The sequence below is a fragment of the Sesamum indicum genome, linkage group LG8 (assembly GCF_026168435.1).
Source record: "Sesamum indicum cultivar Baizhima isolate 11 linkage group LG8, ASM2616843v1, whole genome shotgun sequence".
Classification (NCBI taxonomy): domain Eukaryota; kingdom Viridiplantae; phylum Streptophyta; class Magnoliopsida; order Lamiales; family Pedaliaceae; genus Sesamum; species Sesamum indicum.
The window spans coordinates 28,777,663-28,802,317 of record NC_142664.1 but is presented as its reverse complement, the minus strand read 5'-3'; the positions used below and the strand labels follow the sequence as shown (position 1 = coordinate 28,802,317).

The 24,655-nt window shown below is 32.1% G+C and overlaps 2 protein-coding genes, 1 long non-coding RNA gene and 1 other non-coding gene across 4 annotated transcripts; 1 reads left to right on the top strand and 3 right to left on the bottom strand.

The window, feature by feature from the left end:
- Positions 1-437: 437 nt before the first annotated feature.
- LOC105169266 (pentatricopeptide repeat-containing protein At5g09450, mitochondrial) lies at positions 438-4,387 on the bottom strand. Its single transcript, XM_011089630.3, has 3 exons — positions 4,070-4,387; positions 3,693-3,969; positions 438-1,590 (listed from the first exon to the last, which is right to left on the bottom strand). The coding sequence occupies exons 1-3, from the start codon at positions 4,102-4,104 to the stop codon at positions 688-690; spliced, it is 1,215 nt and encodes a 404-aa protein (XP_011087932.1). The 5' UTR covers positions 4,105-4,387; the 3' UTR covers positions 438-687.
- On the bottom strand, positions 4,228-4,311 carry TRNAL-CAA (transfer RNA leucine (anticodon CAA)). The gene has a single exon. It is a non-coding gene; the product is annotated as a tRNA-Leu (tRNA).
- Positions 4,388-4,432: 45 nt separating the features above from the next.
- On the top strand, positions 4,433-9,098 carry LOC105169265 (uncharacterized). Its single transcript, XR_848403.3, has 3 exons — positions 4,433-4,925; positions 5,209-5,253; positions 8,914-9,098. It is a non-coding gene; the product is annotated as an uncharacterized LOC105169265 (long non-coding RNA).
- An 8,431-nt stretch (positions 9,099-17,529) lies between these two features.
- Positions 17,530-19,181, bottom strand: LOC105169444 (2-oxoglutarate-dependent dioxygenase 19-like). Its single transcript, XM_011089834.3, has 4 exons — positions 18,846-19,181; positions 18,507-18,748; positions 18,013-18,340; positions 17,530-17,911 (listed from the first exon to the last, which is right to left on the bottom strand). The coding sequence occupies exons 1-4, from the start codon at positions 19,092-19,094 to the stop codon at positions 17,657-17,659; spliced, it is 1,074 nt and encodes a 357-aa protein (XP_011088136.1). The 5' UTR covers positions 19,095-19,181; the 3' UTR covers positions 17,530-17,656.
- Positions 19,182-24,655: the final 5,474 nt, after the last annotated feature.

Here is a 24,655-nt window from a genome sequence, read left to right as displayed (position 1 = left end):
TAAAATTAAACGTATTTGAACTCATAATGAAGGTATAAAAAATTTAAAATGTCGTGAAATTTTAAATTATACTTAATGAAAGATAGTAAGGATTCACGATATTATTTATGTACATATATTTGATATAAATATAAGAATATTTGAAAGTTATAACTATCTTTCATGATTTATAGTGCTACTTAATGATGAATATTGTAGTCTATTTTCTTTATAATAAATTGGAAATGAATATTGTGTTACATTTCAATACGTGACGTGCATATATATATATATATATATATATATATTAAATATACAGACAATGTACAATTTATTATTGTTATTTATATAATATAGTAATAATAAATTATGAAAGCAAAAGAAGAATGATGGCGTTCTTTCTACCTGAGAGTCAACACAAATTATAGAACATTTTGTTCTATACACAAAGCCAGAAATTAAAATCTTGAACATGATAGTATTATCTTTAAGATTCTCAGATATTGTACCATGTTTTGACATGCAATGGTGATCATAAGATTTCTGTCAATGCTTTTCCATTCCGACTAAAGTTTTATACAATCAACAGATAAAACCAAGACAACTTGGCATTATTCTCTCTTGTTGCTGCTGCAAGTCCTAAATCTGCTCCTGAGATTACAGTCTCTGATCATACAAAACTCTCTCAAATGGGAAATGGCCATAACCTCATCTCAAATCATCCATAGGCTCACAATCCTTTTCGCCAAGTATCATACGGAAACTAGTTGCCTTATCTGTCATCCCAACTTCCTCCAACGCCTCCAATAGTTTATTACACATGGCCACATTAAACTCTGCAGTCGCGGATTGCTTCCACTGGTCGATTATCTCACCAACCTCTTTCAAATGCCCAAGCATCAGATATGAAGAAAGTATGCAGACATAGTTTCGTCCTGTCATCTTCTGCCTGGTCATCCTCAAAGATTTCCAGATTTGGTCAAGTTTATCTTTGTTGCCTAGGGCCCCGTACAGAATAATGAGGAAGTCGTAAGATATCAGCTCTCTCTGTGTAATAACACCCTTCTCACTTTCTACTAGGGAGCTGAAATCTGAGTTCACTAGGTGACTAGAAGTAATGTATATCTTAGTGAGTTGCACATATCTAATCCAAGTTTTGTTGCAGCCCGAATCAGTGCTCATCTCATCAAGAATCCTTCTAACCTCGTCTATGTTTAGAGCGGCAGCACAAGAACTTACCCATAGATTATATGTAAATAGATCGGCAGCAACATTCTGGCGTTTCAGTTCTTCAATTATTAATGGCACCTTTTCCAGCTGCCCAACTGACATGTACAAAGTCATGAGCTCGTTGTAGGTGATGGAAGTCAATGGGAGATTTTCTCCCTTCATTCTTTCATAGAGTTCCTCTGCCTTTTCAATTAGCTTTAATCCAGCATAAGAGTGGAGGAGCGCAGTGTATGTTTCAGTGGTTTTCGCTGAGGAAGGCAACGCTTGGAAGTAGCGTTCAGCAGCATCAATGCCGAAAACTTTGGTCATTAGATCAATGCGGATAGCGTAATCAGTGTCAGATAAATGATACTCGTCATGATTAACCATCCACTCAGATATCTGCAAATTCATGACGTGCATAAAGAGTTGTTATTGCTGTAGGTGAAAAACCAAATATGAAGCAAATTAGCAGAGCCGCAGAGATGGATAACCTCTTTTTGTTAGTCTAAAAACTAAGGCTCAGATGTTTGTAAGAGATCAGAAGATCAACTCAGGAAGAAACTAAATGTTACGTCCCAGAAGAAGTATCAAAGCATATCATCTAGCAAATAATTACACTCCTGAATTCCGTGTTAGATAGACAGAGACTCATAGCATGAAACACTTGCCAGCCACAAACAAATTTATTTGTATTTGAAAATTCAAAACCAACAAAGAGAAGAATGAAACAGACTGCTCATCTATTTCTTTCTCTATTTTATATTAGGAAAAATGGAAGCAAAAGTTACGGAGTTATTTATTTATTCTTATTGAAATGTCCTGTCTTTTGGCAATGTCTTATTTCAGAATTCATCCATATATTAGGACCTGCTTTGACCCAAATACCAGCGAACATGGCGAGGTGGTATTCCGAAGGAAGCTTGATGATCCTGCACTTATAATAACATGTATAAAGGCTAAGTTAGAGCATGATGATCTACAGCCAAGCCTGAGGGGATGAGTCATTGGTCCTTTGTCTTCCACTCCGACACAATCATAAGTTAGTTCCAATGACAATTTTTGCACCAAATTATCAATTAGGACCAGAGTTATACATTGCAAATACAGCTGTGGAACTGTCCACTAATTCCGGATGAAAAGACAGTATCCCTAATATATTGAGGATGATAACAGTTTATTCTAATTCAACAATTTGCAGCCTTCCCTTCAACTGTGAACTAGACATTCATCCCTGACCTTCCCCCTAAATGTAACCACCCTATAACAACAATCCTGAAAGGTCTCGTTTCCTTTTTCCTCCCAAAAATCTTGTTCAGGTTTAAAAAAAATATGACTGTTTATATCCATGATGTTAGTTTGATGCTTATTGTTTCACGAATAACAAGCCTGGTGTGAGAAGATTGTTTCTGGAGTTCAAAAATTTTACCAAGTAACTTTGATAACTAATATGCTCTTAAACATTTTGAGATGTTTGGACTAAAAAATGCAGCTAGCAAACACCCTCAATGTTAAGTGAGATAATCAATCGGAAAGGAACGGAGAAGAGGATGGAACAAAGCCACCAAAATAGGTAGCAACATCTAGATTAGCTGCACCTGAAGGTTTTTACAGTAGATTGCATTTTTCAGCATAAACTATATAAAGATAGTGAGATGCATGGACAGAAGAATGATCAACAGTGCACTTCTCTATATTTAGTCTTAGAAAAAGTCTCATCTTCAGCGCAACCGAATAAAGATAGTGAAATGCCACCACCTCTGTCCAGATGCATTGAGAGAAGAATGATCAACAGTGCACTTCTCTATATGAGGTCTTAGAAAAAGTCTCATCTTCAGCGCAACCGAATAAAATAAACTCAGCCAGAAAATATGACAGAGTTCAAGATGGTCAATGTTGTCACATTAAATTACATCTATCTCCAAGGATATAGCTTGATAAGTCAATATTTTCAAGAGCCAACCGAAGGATGCCATTTTGGGAATGAAATAGCTGGTATTTTTTATATAAACATCAGGGACAATAACTCCGAGGATCCATGAAAGCGAATGCTTCAAGGTTAAACCATGTTGCCTTTTACAAAAGGGAATAATGCTCGGCTTGATCACATACTATCTATGATATTTTCCAAACAAATGGTGGAGCATGTGGTCTCAAAATTAGTTCCCTCCAACCTCCAAAATTGAATGATATCATTAGTGAATCAACTGATTCTTCAGAAAACCAGAACAAGACTGTAATCTTTTCCTGGTCAATTCTAAATGAGACCAAAACCTCGGCATGGAGATTAGAAATTTCTTGTCCCATTCATTATATCAACCAGTAGTACTACACCACAAACTAAACTCAGAGTCTCAGCATGGTATTATCAGAAAATCAAGAAAAGGAACCGAAAAACACTCAATTTTTCATCCATCCCAAATTCTGCTCAACCCACAAACACCCACTAATAAATTAGGGGGGAAAAAAAAAGAGAGAAAGAAATGTAAGTAGAATCCACACACCTCGAGGGCATGCTTGTAGCGGTGTGATCTGCGGAGGTCCCTGGAGATGCTCCGAAGGTCAGCAACAGTGATATTGTTACCTTCGCTGACCCATTTCTGTAAAACATTAGTGACACTTCTCTTGGGCAGCCTGAGCCTGAAAATTCTGCTCTTTAAATCATCTCTTTCTTCTTCTGTAAATTCATCTTCATGTGTTCTCATGATGGGTCCTTCTTCAAAAGCTTCGATGCTTGAAGAAATGGATCTGAATGGAACTTTCTTGCCCCTTCGTGCATTCCTAACAGATACAGAAAACCCAATTTAATTTTGCCAAAAATTGATCAAGAACATAGATAATTAAACACTTAAAAGTAAGATAAAAATGGGAAGATTATTACCGGGTAAGAGTGAGTAAAAGGGAGCGGGCCGCCATTAACGTAGTTCGATCCCTTTCTTGTCAGCTGCGTGAGTAGTATAGGTAAATAGCGACGAACGCAGATATTAACTGAAAAATGAAACTGGGAAATGAAAAAAGATAAGAAAGAAGAAAAAAAAATGTCAGAAGTGGGATTTGAACCCACGCCCTCTCACGAGGACCAGAACTTGAGTCTGGCGCCTTAGACCACTCGGCCATCCTGACAGGTCGTGGGATATCTTGGTTTAGTTCTAACCAAATCTCCTACAATATAACAAGCACAAAAACTGATGTATGAAAAACATTACGAGCACGAAAATTAAAGGGAGCTGCCAATGACTTCCCGTGCTCGATAGGGTTTCTTCCATTTCTGCTCTTCTTTGGCTATTCTTTTCGAATGACTGGTCCTATAACGACGTCGTCGGGTGCAAATTCGGCAAGCAGGGATATGGGAGTCTGGAGGGTTTTTCTTTCTCATTTTATATTGAGAGTCGCATTTCAACAAAGAAGCTACTACAGAAAGTCGCACTTTATCGTTACATATAAAAGGGTTGGATCGAGTTTTTAAAAAAAGATCCGTTGATTGGATGCCCCACCCGGTTCTTTTTTTTTCTTGTATTGCTCTTTTTCTCATGTTTTTTTGTGGAGTTAACCCATTCTTTTTCCCTTTCATGTCTTCTTTTTGGTTTTTCTGTTCTTGTTTCTTGAAATCTTCGAGAGGGTTGGGTCGAGTTTAAAAAAAATGATCCGTTGCATGCGCAACCCTTGCGGTTTTCAGCACTTCTTTTCTTTTAAGTTGTGCGTGAAGATTCCACCCTCACTTCTTGGAGTTTAGAGAGGTATTGTATTTTTATCCAATTTTTTGTTTCCAATTTTCTTGAATTTGGTTTGATTCTTGATATAGTATGGAAATAAGTGAATCTTTGAGCACTACGAATTGATTACTGAACATGTGAACTCTTATCTTGGTCTGATGAATGTCCCGGTTCTTTTTTTTGTTTTTTGTCATTTTCTTGTATGAACCGATTCTTTTTCCCTTTCTTGTTCTTTTTTTTCTGGCTTGTTTCTTGATGACACGTTGAATCTTGAAAAGTCCACTAATGCAGTTCTTTTGCCTACCAGATTGTTGTAGTGCTCATTTTGGTTGGATCTTCAAGCATTCTGGAGGTTTGTGTTCCTAATTGACCTGTTGTTATTTTTGTTTCAAGTGTGTTGAATGTTTCTAGATGCAGAGAGAAAAGCAACATGTTTTTGAAAAGTTTGGTGTGAGACATCATTTTGGACACGATTTTGTTCATTGTCAAGCTTATTTTAACTTCACCGGCTTATTCCTTTTAAAAAATGTTGATTGTCATTTTTGTGTTGAATTTCTCCATTTCACTTTCCTGTTTGTATGTAGGTGTCTTTCTCTGTTACTTTCATCTTTGGTTGAAGAAATGTGTACAGTGACCAAATTGTTGTGAATTAAATATGAGATTGTTAGTGGTTGTGGATTTGTTACAAAAGTGCAGGAGATATTTTACTATTTTCAGGCTCAAAGTTCTTCAAGAACTTCTGGGGGAAATGAAGATGATGATAGTTTCATTCTATCCCCCGTCACTAGTTTCCTTATCTTAGTTATATTTTTCTCTTATTCTTAATGCTAAGCATATTCACCTGAATTCATAATACGCGACTCTTGCTCTTTATTGAAATTGATGCTATGGATTGGCTTGAATTTGCGATCCCCCTGGATTGGGATAGGAAACTCAGGAAAATATAACTGTTGTATGCATTATAGTTACATATTTACCTTTGTGTTTATGATAATACACTGATTTTCCTTTTTTGTTAGAGGTTAGTGGTATTTTCTCAAAATTTCGGAACTAATTGTCCTTGGTTCATGTAGACTTTGGTTATGATAAATCTGGCTTTGTTGTCTAATTCTATATATGACTTGTTACTAGCAAATATACTAATGTTTGTTGGTTACACCATGTTGGTGGTTTAACACAATCTAGAGTGAGACTACTGCTCGAAGCTAATGGGAACTCATGTTGTGATATCTTGACTTTGGTCGGTGACTCGGGTCCAATTTTGGAGCCATAGTAACCTTTGTTTTCCTACTATTATCTATATTACCAATTAGGTTCGCCTTTCTCCTATCTTAATATATATGGTTTCACTGTAATGTAAGTGTCATTCAACCACTCTCTTTTACTTCTATTTTAGCTTGAGTTTAATAATCTTCTTAAATCATTAGAAGCTTGCAAATTGATCAGCAATATTCTTTTCTTAAGTGCATTTTGGAGAGGTTTCTTGAATTTGAAGTATTTTCGCTGTTTCTTATGTCTGCATAGGAAGTTTCTTGTTTATGAAGTATCATTGGTATATTGGTTATGCCCTTTCACTGGAGTATTCTATGAGCTACGGTTTGAGTCACAGGTTTACACTGTGGCACACAATGATTTTCCCTGTTCTTTTCTCATATCCTAGTTTCTTTCACAATTCTGTTCTAATGCATATTACAGGATATGGAGGCAATATCTGATTTTGTTTGCCCATAACACATAACAAGCATTTTATTTTGATATATTGATAAACGAGCATTTATGATATCAAATTATGTGATCAGTGTAGGTGATCTATACTCGTTTTTGGAAGATTGAGGGCCTGGGGCTTGAATTTAGTTTGTCAAAATTTGTGTGAACTAAAGTAATCTCATATTCTTATGAATTGTGTGGAATTCAAAAGGGTTAAGTAGAAATTTGAACACTCGACTGAAACACACATTAGCTGTTACTATGATGCATTTTAACAATATTTAGAGCCTGATGGTAACCGATGTATCTATAGTTTCCTCTCGACTTGTTTTTCTATCCGAAAAGTAATCCATGTTCCTTTCCGTTCTACTCTATTGATTTTTCTCCCACATTTGAAAATCAAGAGATGTTGAATTCATTGTGTTTTACAATTTGTAAACTTCAAAACCTAAAGCCCTGTTGTGATTTCTGTTAAGTGTTATCGTTTTCACCATTGTAATTTGGAAGAAACAAGAATATGAATTTTTTACGCTGCTAAGAATCTGAAGGATGCATGTGTAGTGTTGAATGCCAATATGAAGAACAGAACTTCATTCTTTTTGCAAATTTAGTCTTGGTTTATTCATTTTGTTGGGTTCTCTTCATGGGCTTGCTTTAGAATTTTCTGATGTTGTTTATTTATGGTTTTGTATGAATGTGCAGAAAATCATGGTGTCATGTTCTTGACATCTTCATGTTTGCAGGTGTATTGTAGAAAATTTTGTTAGAAATCTTTTACTATACAATCATAAACTATTTGTTTGTGAACTTTGATAATAGAACTCTATGCCAAAATATTGGATTGTCTACATGCCACTTTTATTTTATTTTTTTTATAATGGGATTTGATAACTCTTTCTTCAATATTATATAATTCTTAAATTTGAGGAGTGATTTTCAAGGAACATACAGTTTTGGCAAATTGATAATCTTAAACATGGGAAGTACTATGATTTTTGTATTTAGAAAATTGTTTACAATTCTTTTTTCTTATTAAATGCTTTCTTTTATAAAAAACCTATACTTACCACAAGTATTTCAATTTTTTCTTTCTCTTGTTAATTCAACAAGTTTTTCACTTGCACATGCATTTAGTTGCTTATGAATTAATATTCTTTTGATCAATTTTTTTCTTCTCAAATCAGCTTGTGGTGCACAAATTTTTTTATCCAGATAATTCTTAGTATCTTGTGATGAATGTTTTTGGATAAATGGTTCAGAACTCTTCAAAAAGCCCAATTCATTTTTGTTTTGATAACAAAATGATTTTTATAATTTTCAACGGAATAGTTTTTATAATTTTAAAAAAAGCACTTTAGGGGACCTTTTTCCCTATTGAATTGATGAATTTCATACGTTTTGGTGATTGATTCTCAAATGTTTTTGAAATTGTTCGTAGCACTTTTGAAAAGGTGTGTGTTAATTATGATAATTGTATATGTATTCGAGAAATAAATGAATCAAATTGGCATGTAGACAATCGTCAATATTTTAGTATCAGATGTTTTATTAATGAAGTTCATAAATAAACTGAGTTGTGTTTTGTATAATAATGTTTTTCCTACAAACTTTACTATGATACACCTGCAAAAATCGGATGTGAATGGCATGACAAATATGGTGATCTGTAAAATTCGTACGAAATTTTAGATATATGACATCGAAAAGTTTTAAGAAGCAATCCTTGAAACAAAACCCAACGCAATGAATCAATTGAGAATAAATTTGCCAAAAGGTTGGAGAACTGTTCTCCAATTTAGGCATTCTTAACTATTCTGCATCCGTCGTATTCTTGGAGGCTTAAAAAATTTATGTACTTGTTCTTTTCAAATTAGAGTAGTGAGAACGTGGAGCTTTTATAGAAATTATAGCAGACTTTTGGTTTTGAAGTGTACAAAGAGGAAAACAATGGTTTTTCAACTTTTTGGATTTTCAAACATAAGAGAAATTGACAGAGAGGAATTGTATAGGAACATAGAATACTTTTTAAGATAGAAGAAGAGGGAGAGAGAGAAATGGATCGATACATAGGTTGCAATTTGGTTCTAAATGATGTTAAGGTACATTATCTTAGCCCGTGTGTTGAGTAGAGTGTTTAAATTTTTACATAAACCTTAGATGTTCTACACAAGTCTTAGAAGTACGAGGTTATTTAGGTAAGCACACATGGCAAATCAATGACAGACTTAGGGTCCCTCAAGCTTTAATAGACGAGTATAGACCGATTGCTGCTCATGTTTCATTCTTTTTCTTTTGTCGTTTTCAGGCAGCCATTAAATTGAAGTTGAAGATGCCTCAACACAAGAGAAGAATTTTTTATCCTGTGAGACATTTGCAGCTGTCTAATGTAAAGATACTTGGTTGTAAATTAGAATACTTTGTGCAAGGGAGCTTTGTATACTTTGTTGTAAATTATCCAAAGAAATGAAAATTTTCTTCAAAGAGAAACAAGTACCGACTCTTTGCTATGAAGAACATAATTATTGAAACAACACTATTGAACAAGAACAATCAATTATAGCACTTATGTATTAGCAAATTAATGTTATTATAGCACTTATGTATTAGCAAACTCATTAACATTAAACGTGGGATTTTATAATTTATATATGCATTTATTATTGATAGATTTTTATCATCTATTAATCTAATCTATTTATATATATATATATATATATATATATTTGAAGGATGTTTTTGAGCAATTTTGACTCAATTCTAATTTCTAGAATTTTGAATTTTTTTGTTAGAGTAATAGATCAAATAAATAAGAATTTATCCTTTAATCTTCTAAAAAAAAATTTATCTTCCTTAAATTTTTATATATTATTTTATACATTAATCAAAACAAAAATTATATCTAAACGGCTTATATACAAATTAGAGACAAATCTATACATAATTAATATAAATAATATTGTTCACTTAATTATTTAAATTAAAATTAGGTGACTCCCTTATTTTTCTTCTATTAAGCTATTTTAGAATTTTGATTTCTTTATTAATTATTGATAAATATATCCATTGTTGCTTTAAATTTGAAAAGTTATACTTTTTCAAATTGAATACAATAAGTTAATAAGTGTATTTTTAATACGCAATTGTAGTTAATTTAGACCATCAATATTAAATATGATACACTACCGTTGGTGCCCCCAAACTTTTCATGATTAAGCTTAAAACAAAGCATACCAGCCCAGCTAGCCCATCAGTAAGGATGTCAGGCCCACAAACTTACTTTTTGTTTTACTGAACTGGCAACTTCGAGAAATGAACCCATTTCAGTCGGACACATATTATTTCACCATTATTATCACTTTAGTTCAAGTTTTTCCTTTTATTTCGTCCATAAATCATTAAAGACTAAAGCATCAGAGTGCTAACCTTTGTTTTATAGGGTTAATATTTTTTTAAATTGTATGGCAATAAATTTGGTATGAATCATTGACACTGTCTGTGGGAACTTGAGCTTAAGAGGTGAGAAATGGCTAATTCAATAAATGGAGGTGATAATGGATCCTATTAGGGAAACTCTTCCCTACCCGTTGCAGCAGGTCCTACCATTCCACCTGCAAATACAACTGCAAGAGACGCTAATGCTCCCATTCCAAATCCAACCTTAGGAGCCACCAATGCTCCAGCTGCAACTCTCGATCAAACAGCTAATCTGCTGCTACGAACCCTTTCTTCTGTGAGCAACTTCGTAAATTCATCATGAAGATCATCAACTCAACCCTCCACGGTTCTCAAGCTAGCGGAGCAGGACTTCCATCCCTTTTTGCAAGAGGTGGAACACCAGGAAGCCGAGGCGTTGACGAGCAGATTCCTGTTGGGCTCTCAACGGGATCAATCCACGCCTCCTGACTTTTGCCAGCAAGTAAGCAACCACCTTACATCCACCTGGAATATGGGAATCACTGAAAAAAGAGATAGTCAAGCTTAATCAGCAAGTAACAAAAGAGACCAGGTCTGCTGAGCGTGGCATTTCTTTCAATGAGCGCATCACGGTAGAGGAACTCTCACTCATTTTCTAGCACCTTCGTACTTACATGCTTATTATGGTACCACTGATCTAGTTGCACATATCTGTAAGTTTGAAAAGCATAGGTATAATAAAGGCATTCAATGTCGTGCTTTCCTTACTATGCTATTAAAATTTTTTCAAAAATGATTCAACCAACTTCCAGCTGGATAAGTTAGATCTTTTGAAAAAATTAGCTACCTTTTCCAGCACCAATTCCCTAGCAGCAAGAAGTATCGAAAATTAGCTATCAGCCTTTTCGGGGTGAAGCAGAAAGATAACGAGATTTTGAGGGCCTACGTTCAACAGTTCAACACAACCATATTTGAGGTCCCAACAACTTACTAGGATGTACTGGTAAGTGCTTTCACCCAAAGACTCCATAGAAGCCCTCTTTCTAAGTATCTAGCTAAAAAACCAATAACCGACTTCCTAGCCATGTTGGCTCGGGCTGGAAAATACATGAATATAGAGGTGTCTGGCTAGTGAAGAAGAGCAGTCGTGATAAGCGAGGGAGAACGAGTTGTCTTCCTCCAGTAAGAGCAGAGAGAGCCAGAGGATGCTTCAATTCCCTTATTCCAACCTTGCTCATTAGCAGCTCGGCTAGAATGCCCTTGACAATTGACCAGCATCCTGCCTTACAATGGCCTAAAGGCTCAGAAGAAAGTCCCTAGCTCGTGAAATCTAAATATTTTTGCAGATATCACAAAGAGTAAAGGCACGAGACCAACTGGTGCCGCCAGCTAAGGCAAGAGATAAGAAGGCTTATACAAACCAGCTACCTAAAAAACTACAAAGAATAAAGGTACAAGTAAAAGGAAGAACGCTCCCGCACCACAACTCTTGCAAGGGCAAGGAACAATCATGGGATCTTAGAAGCTTTTCTTGACCATGGAATGTTTCTAACCTTAGAAAGTTTTATTCTTGAAATCCCTAATCTCTATCTACACTATCCTTGTAATCAAGTATTATATTATATTAATAAAGGTAATTCTTACTTCCTATCTTGTGTTACTTGCAGAATCAGTTTTCAATTGCTAACTAACTCTAAATAATCCGTTGCCACCAGCTGACACATATTTTTACATGAGTCAATCCTAGCTGGCATACACATTTACGTAAGATTTCACCGGTCAACACACGCTCCTAATAAGTCACCACCAATCGGCCACCCTCCTAATAAGTCGCCCCTAGTTGGCGCACATTTCGAATAAGTCGACCCAGCTAGAGTACGCACTTACATAAGCTGCCACCAGCTGGTGCATGCATGAACCGCTACTAGTTGGCGCATGCATCCAACTCAGCCATCACCAGCTAGCATATACAACATGGAAATAGCTACCAATGACTCAGTCACTTTAGTTTCCAACCGCCTTCTGTTGGCACATCTATTTCATTATCATGCTAACAAAACCTACTTAGGTTAACTTTCTACTTGAGTTATATCCTTAATGATTTACTGTGAGATATATTCTTTTCTGCTAACAAAATCATATTTTCCTCGTAAATGATAGGAGTAAATAAAACAAGTAGGCATGCATCAACTAGACAAAGTACGTCAATATTCCCTGCCCTATAGCGGAAACAACAAAGCATAACAGAAAATTCAAGTAGCCAATTTAATTATAAAAAAAAAAAAAACCCTTAGATCCACACGCTCTAGTTCCTTTGGGTAGAAGGATTCACCTATTAGGATCCTTCGACCGGTCAGCATTACTCAACAAACCCAGCGGGGTTCGTCCTACTAATGAGCATGAAAGGTCCCTTATTTTTGCAGGATGTCCTGCCTACACCAGCAATCCAGCTCTACGATTTCCACTCCTGGAGTGGAAGGGAAGGGGAGGAAGTGATGATGCCCCTTAAACTTTTCATAGATTAAGCCTAAAACAAGGCACACCAGCCCAACGAGCCTATCAGTAGGGAGGTTAGGCCCACAAACTTACTTTCCGTTTTACTAAATTGGCAGGCCCAAGAAATGAGCTCATTTTAGTCGGACACGTGATCATATAGCTTGCCAACATATTAGGACACATCATCATAAAAATCACAAGTTCCTTATAAATAGATGGAAAATGAGCTGGGAATCCATAAGTAATCAATTCTCAAATTTTCCGGCAGACATGGCAAGACTCAGTCCACATAACGTATCTCAATCAAATTAAGTATAAATATCATAAACGATTTTTTTTTAAATGATAGCCAACTCAAAGGGCTTTCCAACCGCATACAACACCCTGCAACAACCCCCTGTCCTGCTCTGTAAATGCTCATAAATAGAGTTCTTATATATTTATTTGATAACATCACCCCTCATTCTCAAACTCCCACTCATTCTCTCGGTTTTTAAGTTATTTTGAGTTTATATTTTGCACTTCACACGAATATTTATCACTCTCACATCATATTTCACCATGATTCTCACTTTAGTTCAAGTTTTTTCTTTATTTCTTCAACAAATCATTACTGATTTAAGCATTAGAGTGCTAATCTTTATTTTGTAGGGGTAATCCTCGTTAATCTTAGAATTTTTTCTTAAAGATCCTTCGACATTGTAGTATGGAAAAAAAATCTAACACACATCAACCATATTTAGTTATTAATTCTATTATCATATATATATATATATATATATATATATAATCAAAGAGGGAAGGATCATGATTGGTCAACAATACTCAATAATTTCATTAGTTGATTATTGATTAATTCTTATTAGTTATTATATGATTTTAAAGAAAGTGAATGTCTTAAATTAGCAATTAATATTTTAATATTGAAAACATTCCATAAAAATACGCTAGGTTGTAAAGAACATATAATTAGGGGTTTAGATTTCTATAATTTTGCATCAAAATTGATAATCTTATTTAAATATTTCTTAATTTATCTCCCATTTTTTAAAACCTTAAATAGGGATTTCAAATTTTTATAAATAGGGATTAAATTGTGTTGAAAGACACCACGTGTTTGCGTACTTTATTATAAATTCTAGATGTATTTATTGATACTTTACTATTAAAAAAGATGGACCTTTTGGCATTTCATTTTTATAGTGTGTAATTTTTTTAATATTTAATTTTTAGTTTTTTTTATTTATTATCTAACTTTCTATTCTTCTTCTCTTTGATATTATATTATTATCTTTTTTTAATAAATATGATAATAACTTATTATTTTATATATTCTTAATTAAACAATAAATATTTTATTTTAAATAATATTAAAAAACTACGCATATGTGTGATTGTGACTCTCACAATTATTAGTTTATATAAACACACAACGTGTGTGTATGTGTTAGAATCGAAGGTCTACACTTATACGTACCAACCAGACGTTCAATTTAATACATCTGTTTTTGCTTATAACATGTCCGCAAATCTTATGAAGTCCATTTAAAATGTATAATTTATGGTAGATACAAATTTGACTTAATTAATGCTTTGGTCGGGATATTCAAATTTCAACATTTGGTCAATTTTTCTAACAATTAAATAACATGAAGAAATTAAAACTTTTGGTTTCCTCGTACTTGCTCCTTGTCGATTTCCCTCATTTGCACTTGATTGGGAATTCAATATATATATTTTTAATTAATTAAATTAATAAAATTTAGTATATTATTTGATAAATTTAGATATTTAAAATAGTTAAGCGTATATTAATAATTTTAAACTAGAAAAATAATTTAAAGAACAAAAATAATATGTAAAATTAGATATTTACTCATATTAATGGAACTTGCACTCACACCTAATAATTGTGAGGCATCTAGTTGTTTTATGAAGCTAATATTACAGTGTGGTAGTTTCACGTAACGCTGAAAAATAAATCAAATAATTTGATACTTGATTAAAATCGATTGATAAAAGTTTGTTAGAACTTATTTTGTTAAATTTTAAAAATTAAATTTGAATAAAATTTTGTGTATGATGAAATTTTAAGCTCAATTTGATTAGTTCGATTCAAAATAACAAAAGATATTTAAAAATATTAAATTATTTGAATTCAATTTGCGAATAATTCAATTAAAATTCATTTAACCTTAATTAAGTTTCAATAATTAAATTAAATTCAAATAAATATTCAATAATAATTCACACAATAATTTATTTGGATCGACTTGAATAATTTATGATCCTAATTTCATGACATATCGGCACAATAAGTAGCTGAAAAGTTTCTCGTACAAAAAGTAAGAGATAATGACTATATTGAAGGGGATTGTGAAGTGACATGAAAAGATGGGTATGAAAAAGAACTGTGCATTGTGACCAGCCTTCTTCAGTAATTACAAATTAGCTGTACGTAACACATTCGTATCTATACGAAAAATTAAAATAATATTAAGTATTATTTATTATTTTTTTATTATAAAAATAATAATATAAAAAATATTATTATAAAAAAATAAGTATTATTTTAAAAAAATATTAATTAAAAATAAATAACTATCTAAAAAAACAAGTTTTACTACTTATAGATAATAGGGAAAAACAGGATGTTAGTGGCTGGAAAAAATAGCATACCCAAAAATAAGAGAAGTACCAAAAAGGTATCCTCACTTAATATATAGCATAGATAGATAATAAAATGAATTAGAATTTTTTGTTCACACGTTCGTGCCACTTAGTCACTTACTAGCCATGAGGAAGCTAATGGGTTAATAACGAGCCGACCATTCTTGATAGTATAATAGGAAGTAATGGAGTAATGTTCTACTGCTTTTAATCGAGCTAGCTTTCATGAGAAACTAACGACTTCAAATTCTGATGAAATAAAGGTTCAGATTTGATAAAAAAAAAAAAAAATACTCATAATTAATATTTAATATTATACATATATTGGGGGGGGGGGGGGGTTGGTTATACTTTTTTGAAGGCATCTAGAACATCGCATGTAAATAAAAAACTGGGGAAGAATGGAGTATATATGTAGATAGCCAATTAGCCATTATGGGAAATCTGGAAAATGAGCAAATTTCTATGACCGATGGTGAGCTCAACAACTCTTCTGCAATTAGGACAATTGCTGCAGCCGCTTCTACCTAATTATTAACTTCTTGTGGTCATAAACTCACGACACAAGTTGTAAAACTTGTTGGATTATTTCTAGAATGTCTGGATATAAAATAGGGCTTCGGAATTTCATGTCCCACTAATGGGAAGTTTGTAATTATTTGGATATATATCATATTATTAATTAATGGATTTATTATGCTAACAAGACAAAGTTTGTACCGTTTTGTATTCTAAAATTTGGTTTATTGAAAACAAATTTCAGCATAAATATATACGACGTGCATGCTATGTATGTTTGAATTTAATTTCACTATCATCTTATGATTGAATGTTTTATTTAACTTAAGGCTGTGTTTACATTTATTTTATTTTTTCAAACAAATAATTTTGCATTTTTATAACTTGAATGCAGGTTTATTTATATAAATATATATATATATATATGCTAAATAAGTAATATAAATATTTAATTAATTTCTTTTAAAGGCTATAATTATAAGGTGTTGAAAATAAGGTTTTTAAATTTTCTTAATCAAAGGGCCACGAGAATTTGTCTTTCTTAATTAGCACAAGATATCACTAATTAAATTTCTATTATGTGAGCTATAATTATTAGTTTTTTCAGGGTTAATTAATTGTATTTTATTTGTTGCATCCCACGTCAGGGGGTCGTGTTGCTTTTCTGCGCTGCCTTTTCTTTTTGTTATTTAGAGAAATTTTTTGCCGATCATTATTTTTATAGGAAGGACTATTACATTTAATCCTAATTTTTTAACCTTAAACTTTGTGGTTTTTCGTTTTTCCTTGGTTGTGTTTGGATTGATGTTTTTAGAGCTAAGAATTTTAAATTTTATAATAATAAATTAGCAGTATATCCACATGTGATTCTTAGCAAAGTGTCCATATTTGAAGCATTATATGTTGTCCTTCACATACACATATTATGTATATCCATATTCCACATTACTTGTATCTCTAAAAACAATAATTTCCATCATGAAATTCAAAGAGATAGAATCTTACATCAGCAACAAAAATATAAAACTTAAATATTAGACCAATTATTGATAAAATAAACATGCCTATGTCCCTTATTATTTTTAGCCCAGCCAAACTCTTCCTTATACTCACATGGATGGCTTGACCCATTATTCAGTCTCAGCCAGCTTTCTCTTGTTCGGCCTACTCCTCATTGGTCCTGACTCCTTTATTTATATTGTTTTCTCATTCTGCAAAATCTAACTCTAACCCTAGTATGTTTCATCTCCTCGTCTCTTTCATCACTCTCCTCTCAAATTTCTCCACCGTTGTTTTTCTATATCTCCGAAATCAATGTCTCTCCCTCTATTTAAGCCTCCAGTGACTTCTGATGAAGTACACACCGAACAAAAAAAATACTATTTCCCTCTCTCTCCCAATTAAAAAGTTTTTTGTGAACATTTCTTTAGTGGAAACTTGAGTGGCCCTTTGTTGATGGTGACTGTGTGGTTCTTGGGTTAAACAACCGTGAGTGGTTGTCGTGCCGACATTTGGTAGCTTTGGGCTCCCCTTTTTCGAATCTGGCCCCTGAGCCATATTTTCGCTTTGATCTTGCTGTGTCATTTTCTTTTACTATCTACTTTAGATCTGTTTATATTGTTCTTTTAATCTCTTGTTTTGTGATATTATTTTGTATAAGGGTTTTCTAAACCCACATTCCTCTGTAATAGTTGCTTAGATTTTATATTTATTTTTGGGCTGGCTACTGGTGGACTGCGTCCAACAATTATATATATAATATTATATAGACGAGAAGTAGACGCAGCACCGTATCATATTCTGATAGATCCCAATGAACAACTTCTCTAACCAAAGTTGAAACATAGTAAACTTTTATTACCAATTTGCCATCACCTTAACAACTATATATGGGAATTTTTAATCATACATACGCAGTAATCTTATAAACAACAGTAGTATTATTCAATTCAGTCATGCTGCTGTATCTTGATGCAATCCAAGTTGCTTTTCCCTTGAAGCCGGTTGCTGAGCATTGTTTCCACGTATTCAATAAATTTCATTGGATGATAATATGCACGACCATCCTGTTCGACTAACGGCCCAGCCGGCTCCACAATTGCATCAGGTGCCGCACCATTAGCCATGACCACTGATATCCTGGTTGCCTCATTGTTCACCACCGCTCTGTGCCTCACGCTCTTGTACCTCCCATTGCTTAATATCTGGTAAATCACCAACGTTCAAGTGTTTGATGATGTTGTCCCTTTTCAGAATTTGTACAACTAATTGTGTATGACTTAAAATTTGATGCTAATAAATTTACCTCAAGATGATCGGCTGTGTTAACCAGAATGGAATTCTGAGGGGAATTAGTGTTGAACCACTCTCCGTTGTGCTGTATCTGTAGCCCAGCAACTCCGTTGTGTATGAGGAACGTCAAGAGCCCATGATCGGTATGTGCTGGCAGACCAATAGCTTGGTCGGGTTGAGGGCAAGGCGGATAGTAATTTGCGGCATACAGTTGAAAGCAAGAGTCCAGCTTCAAAACTTCATCCATGTATCCTTTTTCCAGTCCAAGGTTTTCTCCGATGTCCTGGAGTAGTTTTCTCGCCACTGATCGAGTTTTTTCAGAAAATTCAGCTAGAACCTCCCTGCAACAACATTAAAAAACAATCTTCAGCACCTATAATTTTTAGGTAGGGATAATAGTTACACTGAGATTTATATAATTAGCCCTTTTGATTTACCTTAATTTATGAGGTTTATATAGGGATAGTAGTTACACTAGTTTTTATACAACTGTCCCTGAAATTTTACCTTAATTTATGAGGTTTATCCGGACAGTGAAATTGAGGGTGGACATAGGACTTGACAAAGTCCCTCCACAAGTGAACCCTGTGGTTGGCTGTATTAATGACGCTGCCACTGCCAGACTTGATGGGGTCCGACGCGCTCTTGGCCTCGTACCGCCGCTTGTCCTCCTCCGGCAACTCGAAATACTCCAAACTCGCTTCTATTATGGCCTTTAGAAGAGTGTCAGGGATCCCATGATTTACCAGCTGCAAGAATTAACCAACCCAAAAAATTAATCACTACATATATCTTGTAAACACAGTTACAGTATTACTGAATCCCATCATGATTTCTCATGCTTACCACGAAGAATCCCCATTCCCTACAGGCTTTGTCAAGGTTCCGGAGAACTTTGGTGCGTTGATCAGGAGTTCCGGAGACGAGGTGGGCGAAATCAACAATGGGAATAGAATCAGAGTGGGAGCCTCTGGAATCATTGGCGAAAGCAAACTGAGAAGGGACGTAATTGAGCGTGGAAGACTCGGCCAGCGCCTTAACGAATGAGTTCTCAACAACGTTGGATGGTTTCATCGGAGCTATTGCCGGCGCCATTTCTATGTATTTGTGTGTGTGTGAGGGTAGACAGAAGAGGAAGACGATGAATAAGGAAGATATATAGATGAGTTTATTGCAACATAGTATGTGATGGGGTGCTATTTATAGCGAATGGGAAGTATTCAATTTTCTGGCGTTCAATTATTTTTTGGCTGGCTATGTAATTCAAAATTGGTCAGATGTCCGCTTTTGATATAATCAGAGGACACGAGGCACACAAGTGAATTTTATAATTTTAATAGTGATTATTATTTTGTAAAGTTGTTATTAGCAAAAAAAAAAAATAATAAAAAGTTACATTTAAGTATCACTGAAAAATGTTAGTGAGACATATATAGTGACAATTTAGCGACAACAAATAATTAATATCATTATATTATATTATCACTAAGTCGTCATCGTACATGTATCACTAGTAATTTATATACAGTAATAACCTTGTGCACATTTTTGTTATTAATTAATAATTATATAGTGAGAAGATGAAATAAAATTTATATGTAATAATATAGATTTTGTGGAATATACAATATAAGATGTAACAGTAAAGTGTGTGAATTAGCTGAAGATAATAGACGGAAGTTTTCCGGTGAAGCCAATAAATGTCGAGCGTGCAAATTTTGCCTATGAGGAGATGTAGCTGTAGTAGTAGTACTTGGGAGTGACAGTAGTTAGGTGTGAAAATTTGATTTCTGAATGTTGCATTTGTGAGAACATGTTTGTCTATGGCTGATTGGTCGAGAAGTATTCTAACTTTATGGAAAAAATTGTATTTTTATCCTATAAAATAAGATTTTTTTGTAGGAAAAAAATGCAAGTAATTTTATGCAATATTGCAAATAAGCACGTACGGTCTCTATAAAAAAATAGCAATTTACATTCTTGCATGTTTTAAAATGTAGTAATTTATTTATTTGTATTTTTTAAAATACTTTTAAAATAAAATAATTTACCTCCTTAGATATGTAGGTAAGATGGTTTATTTTAAAAAGCACATGAGGATAAATTAGTATTATTATTATTATTATTTTTTCATCATAGAAAAAGTTAATTTGGTCATTTGTAATATAGGGTAGATTGCATTAAGTCTCGTTTTGCAATTTTGGTCTCAGTATTATGGGACCAGTATATTAGGTGCTGTAGCTTTAAAAATGTGCAATTTTAGCACAAATTTCATGCTTTATTAATTTTTTTATCAGAATTGGTATGATGCACGTTATGTGCAACATCAAAATATGCAAGTTTTAATAAAATATGCAATTTTTCAGTCCTATTATGAAATAGCAATACTGAAAAATAAAATATTGGTTAATATATAACAAATGACAAAATAACTTAAAAGCAAATATTTAAAATAATCATAAACTTTTAATATTTTGTAGATATAAATTAAAAATATTTTTAGGCCTTAATTCACATTATTTTTCCCTTCAAAGATCTCATGGTTATTGTTCTACATATAAATTCAAAATATTTTTATTCGCAAAAGTCTTAATGAATTTTAAAATGCACTTTTGGGTCAATTTCTTTTAAAGTACAGTAATAAATATAAAGGTTTTTTTATATATACGATAAAAAATATTCAAATAATTTATATATATTTTTCTAATGCAATTAAATATTTTATATGTTTACCGAAAATTAAAATGTGATGATTTTCTGGAATTTATGTAAACAATATACGCATATTTCATTCATTTCTAAATTTATACATTAATAAAATAAATCATTTTTCAATCTCTAAATTCTTAAATAAGTTTGTATTATAACTCTAAATTTTCATACATTTATATTGCTCAAATGAAATAGGCGAAAAATAAAAAAAAAAATAAAACGTAAATAAATGTCAAAACTCACTGAAAATTACATGTTTTTATCTGAATATAATGTGGTAAGTTCCAAATATTGGGACCAAAAACCCTAAGTGGTGGCAAGTGGTTGTTCAAGAAACGGTAAATGATTTTATATCACATATTAATATCATATTTATACATATATTATATGTGATTTCAATACCTTTTAATTATACTTTCATTTAATTATACATTTTTATATCTAAAAAAGATTATATCCAATTATTTATTTAATGAAACATTAATGTGTGGCACGATGTGATATTAATATGTGTCGGAGTGTGAGATTCCATTTGAGCGAGTTGGTCTACCAATCCGTCCTTTAAATTATATATTATGTCCATATATATATATATTTTTTTTAGCATCATATTTTTGTTTACGAGATTCTAGAACATGTGCAATGTGCTAACATGTCTAATTTATTATTTTTGGTTGACAGAAATTGATTTAATTAACTTTAATTTTGCATCTTTTCTGGCAAATATTCAAATGTTCACAGTTTGGTGTGCCAGGTAAATAATGTCGTGATCAAGGTTGTTATAATAATCTCTAATTATTGCTGCATGCTAGAATAAACTAGCTGTATATGTTGATCATGATACATACATATATATATATATATATTAGTGTAGTAATATTTTTTAATTTTCATTAAAATCTCGGACACAGACATTACATTTAGTTATAAAGACATGCGAAAGGCAAATGTTTATATCCAGATATTATTTGGTACGTATGAATATGTTATGAGTTCATTACGATTTTCAAATGGTTGTGGGGGTTACATCTATAAATTCTTTATTTAATTATTATATATATTAACATGCTTTTCATATTCCAATTATTACTAGTACTAAAGTCCATTCGCATGCATTGTCTAATTTGTCCTTAAGTTACCAAAATTTGTCTTATCTTTCACGAAGAATAGAAATTCAAAATACGTGATTATGAGTTTTATGGGACTAAAAGCGACGCATGTCAAAATTGTGGTACCAAAATAGCTTCTTTCCATAATTTATGGGACTTAAAAAGTATTTTGTCCAAAATTTTATTAATAAAATTATTCAGCAAACAGGAACAGAAGTGATCTTTTAGGTACACGTGTTATTAGTAGAAAAAGGAAAAAAAGAACAAAATAGAGGGAAATTATATGATACATAGAGTGAATAAAAATAAAATATTCATTTTTCCCCCAAATTTTAAACGAAAATAAAATTGGACTCAAGAGAATTTCATATACATTCAATTATAATTATTTTGCCTCTATCTATTCTCTTTAACCAAACACCAAATATTTTTCTTATATATTCATTTTTACTTTAGCCTTTTTTATACACTTATTCTTCTTCCCAAGCAAACAAAGTTGTAAAATGAGTGAGAAATAAGGTGGGAAGAATGGAGTACGTAGGCATTACGATTTTGGTTTGGAGAATGAGCAAATTCCGACGCCAGATGATGAGTTCAACAACATTTTGCAGCATGAGGATTGGTGCTGCAGGTTATACCTAATTTATAAGTTGAAACAAAGAATTATTATTATATGTTTTTTGTTTTGGTCATAGAACCCACGTCACAAGTTGTAAAATTGTAGGATTATTTCTAGATTAATGTCAACATCGGAGTTTCTTGTTCCACTAATGTGGATTCGTTTATTGAACTTTTCTCGAATATTTTGTCTTTGAAAATATTAAAACTTACGTTTCTTGAAATTCCTCTTTTTGTTTTCTTCAAAAGTAATTTTTAATTTAGCATATTTAATGATCAGTGACAATAATATCGACGAAAATTTAAAGTTTTCATATTATAAATTGGATCGAGAATTATCATTATAATTATAAATTATTCAAAAGCATGTTATGATCTTTAGTTTCTGTACAAATTTTCTTAATAAATGGGCTACGAAAATTTTACATTTATAATTTTTGTTGAGCTATATATAACTATTAGTTTTTAACATTGAGTCTAGAGTTCCGATATACCCCTCAGTCATTTACTCATCTTTTCTTTGATCACACAACAAAGCTTTTTTCCCACAAAAAAAACTACCACCTTCGATTTTAAGGTTGTTGTGGCAATAGTCCAAAACTGAAAACTGAAGAAAAAAATTAAAAAAAAAAAAAAAGGTTGTTAGGGTAATAGTAATTATTCGTTTTAATATAAAAATTAATATTATACATTTTTAAATGTTGCTCATCTATACTATTATAAAGAGAAGGGGACTTATAGATACAATACAAAAGTGTGGTTATTAATTATACCACTTATACCAAAAATTATATATGTTTTATTAAAATACCCTTCAAGTTGTTATTACTATAAATAATAATAAAAAGTTACATTTAAGTATCACTAAAAATTGTTAGTGAGAAATATATAGTGACGATTTAACGACAACAAATAACTAATATCATTATATTGTGTTATCACTAATAATATTATATATAGTAATAAATTTGTACACATTTTCGTCATTAATTAATAATTATATAGTGAGAAGACGAAATAAAATTTAGAATATATGTAACAGTAAAGTGTGTGAATTAGCTCAAGAGAATAGACGGAATTTTTCCGGTGAGGCCAATAAATGTCGAGCGTGCAAATTTTGACTGTGAGGAGATGTAGCTGTCGCAGTAGTACTTGGGAGTGACAGTAGTTAGGTGTGAAAATTTGATTTCTGAATGTTGCTTTTGTGCGAACATGTTTGTTTGTGGCTGATTGGTCGAGAAGTACTCAACTTTATAGGAAAAATTGCACTTTTTATCCTATAAAATAAGATTTTTTTGTAGGAAAATAATGCATGTAACTTTATGTAATATCGCAAATAAGTAAGTGGGGTCTCTACAAAAAAATAGCAATATGCGTTTCTGTGTTTTTTAAAATGTAATGATTTATTTACTTGTATTTTTTAAAATAAAATAATTTATCTCCTTAGATATGTAGGTAAGATGCTTTATTTTAAAAATAAAAAGCACATAAAAATAAATTATTATTTTTTTTCCATCATAAAAAGTTAATTTGCTCATTTGCAATACAGAATAGATTGCATTAAGTCTCGTTTTGCAATTTTGGTCTCAATATTATGGGACCCACTATACTAGGCGCTGTAGCTTTAAAAATGTGCAATTTTAGCACAATTTTTATACTTGATTAATTTTTTTAACAGAATTGGTACGATGAACCAACCTAATGTGCAACATCAACATGTGCAAGTTTTAATAAAATATGCAATTTTTCAGTCCTATTATGAAATAGCAATACTGAAAAACAAAATATTGGTTAATATATAACAAATCACTAAATAACTTAAAAGCAAATATTTAAAATAATCATAAACTTTTAATATTTTGTAGATATAAGTAAAGATTCTATAATAATATATATATATACTCATAAAATTTTCCCAAGTGTCTTGATTTGTTGGAGATGTATTTCAGTTGAATTTATATTTTTAGGCCTTAATTCACATTATTTTTCCCTTCAAAGATCTCATGGTTATTGTTCTACATATAAATTCAAAATATTTTTACGTCAATTTCTTTTAAAGTATGATAATAAATATAAAGTTATATATATATATATGATAAAAAAAAATTTATTCAAATAATTTATATATTTTTTTCTAATGTAATTAAATATTTTATATGTTTAGTGAAAATTAAAATGTCATGATTTGCTGAAATTTATGTAAATAATATACGCATA